Source organism: Labeo rohita, chromosome 15 (genome assembly GCF_022985175.1).
Source record: "Labeo rohita strain BAU-BD-2019 chromosome 15, IGBB_LRoh.1.0, whole genome shotgun sequence".
NCBI lineage: Eukaryota > Metazoa > Chordata > Actinopteri > Cypriniformes > Cyprinidae > Labeo > Labeo rohita.
The window spans coordinates 22,854,441-22,864,277 of NC_066883.1; the positions used below are offsets into that span (position 1 = coordinate 22,854,441).

At 34.4% G+C, this 9,837-nt stretch overlaps 1 protein-coding gene across 1 annotated transcript; it reads right to left on the reverse strand.

Annotated features, from left to right (window-relative positions):
- Window positions 1–506: 506 nt before the first annotated feature.
- aipl1 (aryl hydrocarbon receptor interacting protein-like 1) lies at window positions 507–9,218 on the reverse strand. Its single transcript, XM_051129439.1, has 7 exons — window positions 9,095–9,218; window positions 5,761–6,213; window positions 5,265–5,444; window positions 2,785–2,973; window positions 2,255–2,431; window positions 1,993–2,134; window positions 507–1,540 (listed from the first exon to the last, which is right to left on the reverse strand). Exons 2-7 carry the CDS (start codon window positions 5,854–5,856, stop codon window positions 873–875), a joined length of 1,452 nt encoding a protein of 483 aa, XP_050985396.1. The 5' UTR covers window positions 5,857–6,213; window positions 9,095–9,218; the 3' UTR covers window positions 507–872.
- Between the last annotated feature and the right edge of the window lie 619 nt (window positions 9,219–9,837).

The window sequence follows — 9,837 nt, forward strand, 5'->3', positions numbered from 1 at the left end:
GCATATTTTGCTGATTAAAAAAAAAAGAAATAATAAAAGAGATTTTAACACCTATTAATGCTTTTAAATCAAACCTGAAACCTCAGTGATCTCTCATTAATCAAATTAGTGCTTGAATTATCTATGTGCTGTTTCTCATTTAATCATATCTCATTAGTCTTTCATAACGTCTCTACTCAATGACAAACCTTATTACATGAGGAAAATGTATATATACTGGAAAACTTGATAGAGAAACAAGGGAATCCCCTTAAAGCTATCTTATGATGTAATGACATTGATCTGCAGTCTGTTCCTCAACAGATTTCATTGTAAGCTGATTCATAAGCCTCAGGGCATTAACAATCTCAGTGCTGGCAACTTAGGTCAGGGTTTCCCAAACTAGAATTATGAATATATATATATTAAAAAAACAACAACAACAGTACAGTATAGAGTACAGTAAAAACTTAGAGTTATATTTGGCAATCAAGAGAGTATTTTAATATCATAAATTTTAATCTCTCTCAAACATGAACATGATACATTTTATAAACATGATCGGTTTTATATTTAATATTTGAATTCATTACAGGAATGTTCGCTATGTCTGTGCGTAAAGAGTGTAAAACAGAGTTATCGTGAAGTTTATGATGTTTTGAGACGAAATGCTACTGATGAATTAATTATTATTCAAATATCCACCACAACATAGCTGGTTGAGTACTATTTTACTGGATGATTTGGCTAAACTGCAATCACTATGGTAAAGTTAAATCTCATATTCTAATGTAGAATACATTAAGAAAAGCAACAAAGCACTACAGAAGTAAAAGGGTTCAGCTTTATCCCACATCATCATTGTCGCACCTCTCTTGAAATTGTTGCTACTATTAAGACTCATCAACTGGCGTTGAGTTTTCTGGTGTCGTTTGAGCTGGAGATGTTTCTTCTAAAGATACTAGATCCTGGTCTGCTTGTTCTGGACAGGTTGGCTCTGGAGTTGTATGTTCTGCTGATGTTCCTTCAGACGTCGATTGCTCCAGAAATGTTTGCTCTGCGTCTAATTCTTCTGGAGTAGCTTCTTCTGTGGTAGTTTCTTCTGGAGTCACATCTGGAGTAGTTGCTTGTTCTGGTATCTCATGATCGGAACTTGATAGTGCAGTAGATGTTTCTTCTTGTGAAACAACTTCTTCTTGTGGTGAATTTATTTGCTCTGGAGATGTTTGTTCTTCACCCGTTTCCTCTAGCGGTGCTTCCTCTGGATTCTGCTTTTCCAGAGTCGTTTCTGGAGATGTTTCCTCTGAAAACTCTTGATCTGGATTCTCCAGCTCTAGAGATTCTTGCTCTCTTGCCATCTTGGCGAACATGCCCTTGTACTTCAGTCTGTCCTCCTCATTTTTTAACTCCATTCTCATTTTGAGAACTGCAAGGTCTTTCTTGATGGTCTTTTTCATGCCCGGGTCCAGATCCAAGACTCTCATAAAATCATCTCTGGCCTCAGCTTCATTCCACACCTCCATGTGTGCTTTTCCACGCAGATAGAAGGCTTTCATTGCCCCTGTGAATACAAAGAATGTCTTTTTCTTGTTATAATGCCAATTCATATTGCAACAGATGCAGACCAACAGTGACAATCAAGCGATTTTAGTACGTCTTCGTCTCAGGCATTCCAAGGCCCGACAAAGACAGATTCAGCATGCTCAACTGGTAAAAACGAGCACTTTTCGAGCACAACTCTTTGATTTGAGTACTCGATTTTAAAAAGTGTTCAATTGCAATTTGCCCATGTCAAGTAACCAGCAAAATACCAGAAGTGGCGCATTTCACGGCCAAGAATCCATGAAACACATTATTAGACCGTTTCTTCAAAAAAATGTTATTATGATCAGCTTACTCAATTAATCATCGGAATAATCAACCGATTATTCGATTACCAAAATAATCATTAGCGACAGCCCTAGACAAACTTCTCTTTTGCCATTTGTCTGTTATTGGTATCCTGTTACTCACCAGGATGCTGGTTGATGATGTCACTTGTGTGTTCGATGACCTCATAGTACTCCTCCATGCGCAGCAGACACTGGCAGTAGTTTAAAGTGAGCGTGTTGGCCATCTTCTCCAGTCTCAGCCATGGAGCTTCCCATGCCTTTTCCTGAAGAAAATTAAATGAGACACACAGTATCTCATTAATATTACATTAGTCGTTTTCTCAGAATATAGTCATTTTTAAGCTACTGAATGTATAAAAACAGTTACAGAGATGTATTCTTACCTTTGTCTGCACATTCTTGATACACATAATGGCTTCTTTATATTTCAGGGTGGCGTCCTCATATCGGCCCTGTTTGAAGAGCTTGTTCCCTTGACCGTGGAGTACAGGTACCGCTTTCAATCTTTCTTCATCATTCAAAGCCCAGGACTCTCTGTCATACTCACTGGGCTGCTGTACCTGAACCCAACATTGATTACTCTAGTCAGTTTCAAACATACAATTAATTTCCAGTTAATATCAAAGTTTTAAAATGATGCCCTAGCTCCACCTAGTGGTCATTTTGTGTAGTGCTCTTATGAATTTATACCACTATAGTCGGCTGTCTGGCATAGATCTACTGAAGGCCTTCAGTAGATCTTTCTAAATTCCTGACAAAGGTTTTTAGACTAAAACCTTGCCTTGATAATAAATATCAAGCAGAGACCCGTTCTTCACGTAAAGTAAATCCATATTAAATATGAAAGTATGTTTACGCAAATATATCTGCTCATTTACAAATGAATGCAAATATTGTGCCTGAAAGTCCAAACCTTTAGAAGTTCCATTACAAAATAAAGAGGCTGTGGTTCTTTCTGAAGCTCATCCAGATCGTCATAGCCCAGGCTGTGGTAGGCAAACATGTTGGCCATGCCGCAGGTGTGAATGTGCCAGTCCACTGGATCTTTCCCCACCGCGATGCGCCGTAGACTCTTTGCCACTATTGGATACAATCCGGTGTGCTGCTCGGCCACAGAGGAAAGAACATAAAACACTTATACTTCTAATCTCTAAAATTAGTCATTTTTCAGCATTAAAGTTACATTTATTGGAGATACTCCACATATTTCCATTTTCAACTAATATTTTTTAAAGCCGCAGCTTTTCTGAAGCTTAAAAGTGTGTGTTTATGTGGCTGATGTGTCCATGACTGTGTTTGTATTACCAATCCTAGCATTCCTATAATGGTAGAGACTGTTAGAGCCACAGTAATGTATCTCAGGTGCTGGAGATGGGATGGCAGCTGTAAATGATGATTATACCATGTGGAACAGACTTAATCCTATTTTGTAAGGATTTAAGCTTTCCGTTAGGATAACGTATGACACGCTTCAGTCTGGAACTCACTGTGGTAACTTTATGCTTGTAGCGAACCATAAAAGTCTCTGACTGAAACATCAGTCACCACTTCTCATCTGAAAGCATTTATTGTGTGAGGAGTTATCGGGTTAGTTGGTATCAGGTTACAATTTGGTTTTTCACTCAAACTTGAGGTGTAAATAATTTTTATATATATATATATATATATATATAATTTTTTGGTCAGGAAGATTTTTTGGAAATAAATTATTTTATTCAGAAAGAATGCATTAACTTAAAATGACTGTGAAGACTTTTACACAGTTTCAAATTCTGTTCAAATTCAAATCTGAATTTTAAATTCATCAAAGAATCCTGAAAAAAATGAATCAGTTTTCATAAAAATATTAAGCAGCACAACTGATTTCAACAATGATAATAAGAAGAAATGTTTTCTGACCACAAAGTCAATGATTTCTGATAATTTCAGCTTTGCCGTCACAGGAATAAATTATATTTTAAAATATATTCATATAGAAAACAGTTACTTTAAATTGTAATAATATGCCGCCACAGTATTACAAGTTTTACTGTACAGCCCTGGTAAGCATTAGAGACTTTAAAATGTTTTAGAAACCAAAAAAAGGTACACTACGAGTCAAACGTTTTTGAACAGTAAGATTTTTAATGATTTTTAAAGAAGTCGTTCACCAAGCCTGCATTTATTTGATCTAAAGTACAGCAAAAACAGTAACATTTTGAAACATATTTACCATTTAAAAAACTGTTTTCTATTTGAATATATTTTAAAATGTAATTTATTTCTTTGATTTCAAAGCTGAATTTTTAGCATCATTACTCAAGTCATATGGTCCTTCAGAAATCATTCTAATATGCTGATTTGCTGCTCAAAAAACATTTATTATTATTATTATTATTATTATAAACAGCTGAGTAGATTTTTTTCAGGTTTCCTGGATGAATAGAAGAACAGAATTTATCGAGAAAATATATATATACTGACTCCAAGCTTTTGAATGGTAGTGTATAACCTTATAAAAGCTTTTTATTTGAGATAAATGCTGATCTTTCTACTCATCAAAGCATCCTGAAAAAATGTACTCAGCTGTTTTAAATATTAATAATACAAAAAATATTTCTTGAACAGCAACTCATATCATTAGAATGATTTCTGAAGGATCATGTGATACCGAAGACTGGAGTAATGATGCTAAAAATGTAGATTTGATCACAGGAATAAATTACATTTTACAATATATATAAATAGAAAACAGTTATTTTAAATATTAAAAATATTTCAAAATTTTACTGTTTTTACTGTACTTTGGATCAAATAAATGCAGGCTTGGTGAGCAGAAGAGACTTCTTTAAAAAACATTAAAAGTCTTACTGTTCAAAAACCTTTGACTGATAGTGTACATCTAAATAATATTACAAGTATTAATACTTAAGTTCCGCACCATTGAGAATAGCAAAGTGAATGGATTTTAAATTGCAATTAACTGAAACTGAAGGAGCCAAGATGGTGAAAAATAAAAATAAATAAATAAACAAAAAAACATTTGAGGATGTAGTAATAAAATGGAATGAAATTCAAGGAAATTCATATTATTGTAACTGTAGACTTTAATTACAAATAATAGACAATAACTTAATAGTAATTAATATTTTTAAAACCTAATTATTATTATCAGTATATATTAATTACTTAATAATTAGAATAACAAAATTATTATTATTTTTATTTCTTTTTTTATAATTGATTTTTGTATCTTTGAATTTTGAATCGATAGATTCCATTTACTTTAGATCAAATTCAGTGTCCGATGAGTCTGGACAATTCAGTTTAATTACAATTTTTAATTCCACCTCTGTGGTTTGTACTGATCAGGAAGAATGGGAGGAACTGAAAGGAAAATCACATTATACTTACAATGACGTCACACCAGAACTCGGCCACCTCCCCTATGTGCATAGACATGAGCAGAGTCTCCCAGACGTCCAGTTTAAACATGTTCCCGATCACCATTTCCATCGGCATACCTGCCTTCTTACTGTCATCTATCACTGTACGCTCATCATTGCAGAGCTGAGTGCGAAAATGGAACGTCACCTATAAGAAACATGGAAGAGGCTGAGTTAAAAAGTACTACTAGCACTAAAACTCTTCAAATACCTCATAAGGTCTTATAGTTTTTGCTCATTTGAAGCCTACAACCTTAAAGAGACAAGAAAACTGCTTTGTCTATTCTGAAATTGATTATATAATACCAACAACAACCTATTACGTGTGTAGTGAAAAAGACATGATCCCTAGATTCAGTTAGGCAAACAAAGAAATGACTCACATCCTGGAACATTTTCTGCTGTTACACATGCAATGACGCTCCTGCCTTATATACGTATAAAATATGACTGTGAGGCTGTACCTTAGTTCCTGTGATAAATTTAGGCTTCACACCAGTTCCTCCATGCAAGATGGTTTTCTTGATCCCTTCAAGACCCAGGATCATGGTGTCCTCCATTATATCTGATGTATTTGTATTGGAAGTGTGTTTGTATTTGTGTGACTGAAGAGGTGTGAAGACTGACAGGATCTGGATTAAGAAGGTTGGGATAACAGGATTAGGCCCAGCAGCCCCACCTTCTCATCCACAGAAGGGCTTTCCTCAGCATTTTCACTCTACATCAATATCCAGCAGAGCCTAGAAGCTTCTGGACGAAGCTGAGGTTCTTTTGTTCATCCCAACATGGTGGTCGCAGGAACGCTGAAAGAAAGGATATGATGTAGAGCCGGGTATGGACTCGACGACCCCATCGCACACATGTGGCCGACAGCTGGATCGCAATGAGTACGTTGTAGCGCTGCCGGTGCCGAGCCCCTGCCGAGACAAAAGTTTGGAACAACCCATCTGCGTGATGCCGTTTTGTAAGACTGTCCTGGATTAGACACTAAATTACATGCAATTATGGTTTTTACAAGCCATGTCTGAACATTGTGTACCGGCCAATCGCATATCTGAAGCCTTATTAGATTCTGCAGTATTAGTATGAAGTGGATTCACCGGACAAAGCAATCAGGATGGGACTCATCCATCATACTGTAAAAACACATTCTGTGGTCACCACAGGACAGTTATCTGCCATTGATAAAAGCTATTAAAAAGATTACACAGTCTGTAGCCTTCTGATATATATTGACCGTGGCTGAGTTCTTAAAGATGCTTTAGTGCAAGTTAGGAATTTATTGTACAATTTTTTTTTTTTTTTTTTTTTTGTAAAAATAACAGAATGTACTTACGTTTGCATTCCTGAAATCACATGGTCAATAAAGTTGGATGCTGCCATCTGAGTCTATTTAAAAATCGTGTATCGCCCTCTGCTGGCCACAATGTGGGTCTTAATTTGGCTCTTAATTTAGGACAGATTCAGAAAGTCACTGTCTCTGTCCACATCTGTTACTTGTATCAAAATAAAGAATGTTTAAGTACATGCTTATTCATTGTATTAGATATACTGTTTAGTTACAAAGCAGTAAAGAATGTATATAGTACTCAATAAGGCTCTTTACAGTAGAGGTTCTGTACATTTTTTTGTTTGTTTTTTGTTTATGTTGTTATATATATATACACGCACTACCAGTCTAAAGTTTGTAAGATTTGTCATGTTTTTTTAAAGAAGTCTCTTCTGCTTAGCAAGCCTGCATTTGTTTGATACAAAGTACAGCAAAAACAGTTATATTTTGAAATATTTTTACAATTTAAAAAATAACTGTTTTCTATTTGAATATATTTTAAAATGTAATTTATTCTTATGATTTCAAAGCTGAATTTTTAGCATCATCACTCCAGTCACATGATCCTTTAGAAATCTTTCTAAAATTTTGATTTGCTGCTAAATATATATATATATATATATATATATATATTATTATTATTATGTTAAAAAAACAGCCAAGTATAATTTTTCAGGTTTCTTTGATGAGTTCAGAAGAGAATTTTTCTGAAATAGATTTCTCTTTTGTAACATTATAAATGTCTTTATCATCACTTTTGATTAATTTAAAGCGTCCTTGAAAAATAAAAGGATTAATTTCTATCATATCTTTCTCCCAAAAATTATACTGACTCCAAGCTTTTGAATAGTATAGTGTGTAATGTTAAAAAAGCTTAAATGTTTATATTCATCAAAGAATCCTGAAAAAAAATTACTCAACTGTTTTAATATTTATAATAATAATAATAATAATAATAATCTAGAGTAATGATGCAGAAAATTAGCTCAGGAATATATTACATTTAAATTACATTTTAAAATATATTTAAATAGAAAAGTAATTTTAAATAGTAAAAATATTTAAAAATGTTACTATATATATATATATAGTACTGCTGATTTGTGCAGAAAGAACATTATTATTAATATTAAAACATTTGTGCTGTTTTTTGTGGACTCGTGATACTTTTCTCATGTAACCGTAATGAACAGAAAGTTCTAAAGAACATATATATATATATATGTAAATGTAAGATTTTGTATAGAAATCAATTTAATGCATCCTTGCTGAATAAAAGTATCTTTAAAAAGTCTTGTTGACATCAAATTTTTTCGACAATAGTCGGCGCCTGGTACTAGACATGTCTGAGGCTTATTTTGAATGCTTTTCATAGTCAAAGATGAAAGTTGTAATCTTCTCCTCTCGAAAGACTTCCAAAAGCTGAATTATGAGCATGTTGCCATGGGTACAGGCCAGAATCTAGCATAAAAGCATTATGGTGGTGTTTGTTTTCCTGAAAGTAATGTTATGTTCAATTTCAACATATTCTTGTAAATAAAACAAATCTGATTAAAAATGTTAATGACAGCACCTACATTACACAGCTTCACTGTTTATGACAAGGTAAAACCATTTAGACTATGCATCTATTCTAATGCCTTCACTGTGTTTTATGATTTATGACATTTTGTGTTACCTAAATTGCTTTTTGACATACAGCCTGTGACAGAACAAAATATATGGCCTAGTTTGGAGGTTTTTAAGTTTACCGCAATCAAGGCATATCATCTATCATGATCTTTTTTTTTTTTTTTTTTTTTTTTTTTTGCTAATAGATAATGATTAAAAATTCTGCTGCTACTAGGAGAATAATACTGTATATGTGCATGTGTCTAAAATGGTTATTTATGACTATAAAGTATGGTCATTTTGTGTTTTGGGAGCAGGTTAAAATTTACATTAAAAAAGGATTATATTTAGCTTTAAAAATAAAAAGTTCTTATTGCTAAGACTGGTTGTTTTCTCAAGCTCTTCATGGCTGTTTTATAAATCGTGCAGTGGAGCGGCTGCAGTGCGATGGCTGTAAGTGGGTCTGATCTGTGATTGCTCACCTGCCACAGACGCAGAAGGACATTAATGATGCTGTAAGTGAGGTTTGGTGTCAGTGTGAGTCATTGAGACTGCGTCAGTTCACCCACGCATGCTGCGTTGTGCGTGTACGGCCACGTGGAGAACGGCATCATGGCACGATTCTGAGCGAATGAAAACCTGAATATTGAAAATGTATCAGGGATCTGCTCATGTAATGTGACACTCACTGCTGGGCCCAGAATTAAGCTGTGATCCCGTATTCATAAAGAGATGAGGAGATCATGCATGAACAGACAGGTGGAAGGTCTGTCAGCATTAAGCCATGGCAGTATTGTGTTTGTGTGTGTGTGCGTTACTCTCATCTAGCCTTTCATACTGTGACACACTGTGCTGACCTGACACTACATGAAACTGTAGGAAACATCCTGTGTTAGGGGAGGAAGTGGTATGTGAGACACCATTCCCCTTCAGGGAGCCTATTTTCTGTGGCCTTTTCACACATCCTGTGCTCTGCTTTCAGCCGACAGGACATGGGTGTTAGGAACTCTTCAGTCACCCAGGCTTTACTGAGCCTCCCATCACTGTACTCTACAACAGACATGACAGGTCCTGAATCAAAGGAGTCCTGAAGACTCCTGTGTGACAAACTCATCACACAAAGATAGATAGAATGACAATAAACGAACGAATGAACGATAGATTGTGAACAGAATGTTAGAACGATAGATAGATAGATAGAATGTTATACAGATAGCTAGATACATGATAGATAGATAGAATGTTAGACAGACAGATAGATAGATAGATAGATAGATAGATAGATAGATAGATAGATAGATAGAATGTTATACAGATAGATAGTAGACAGAACGATAGAATGATAGAACGACAGATAGATAGATAGATAGAATGTTATACAGATAGCTAGATACATGATAGATAAATAGATAAATAGATAGATAGATAGATAGTACACAGAACAACAGAATGATAGATGGATAGATAAATAGATAGAATGTTAGATAGATCGATAGATAGATAGATATAGATTGATAGTAGACAGAACGATAGAATGATAGAACAATAAATAGATGATAGATAGATAGATAGATAGATATAGATAGATATAGATAGAATG

Excerpts from the sequence above, each read along its gene's own strand:
- aipl1 (XM_051129439.1), bottom strand. The coding sequence starts at position 5,856 with ATGGAGGACACCATGATCCTGGGTCTTGAAGGGATCAAGAAAACCATC. Across the intron at positions 5,445-5,760 it reads AATTTATCACAGGAACTAAG|GTGACGTTCCATTTTCGCAC; the intron begins GTACAGCCTCAC and ends TGTTTCTTATAG. Across the intron at positions 1,541-1,992 it reads CATCATCAACCAGCATCCTG|GGGCAATGAAAGCCTTCTAT; the intron begins GTGAGTAACAGG and ends TTGTATTCACAG.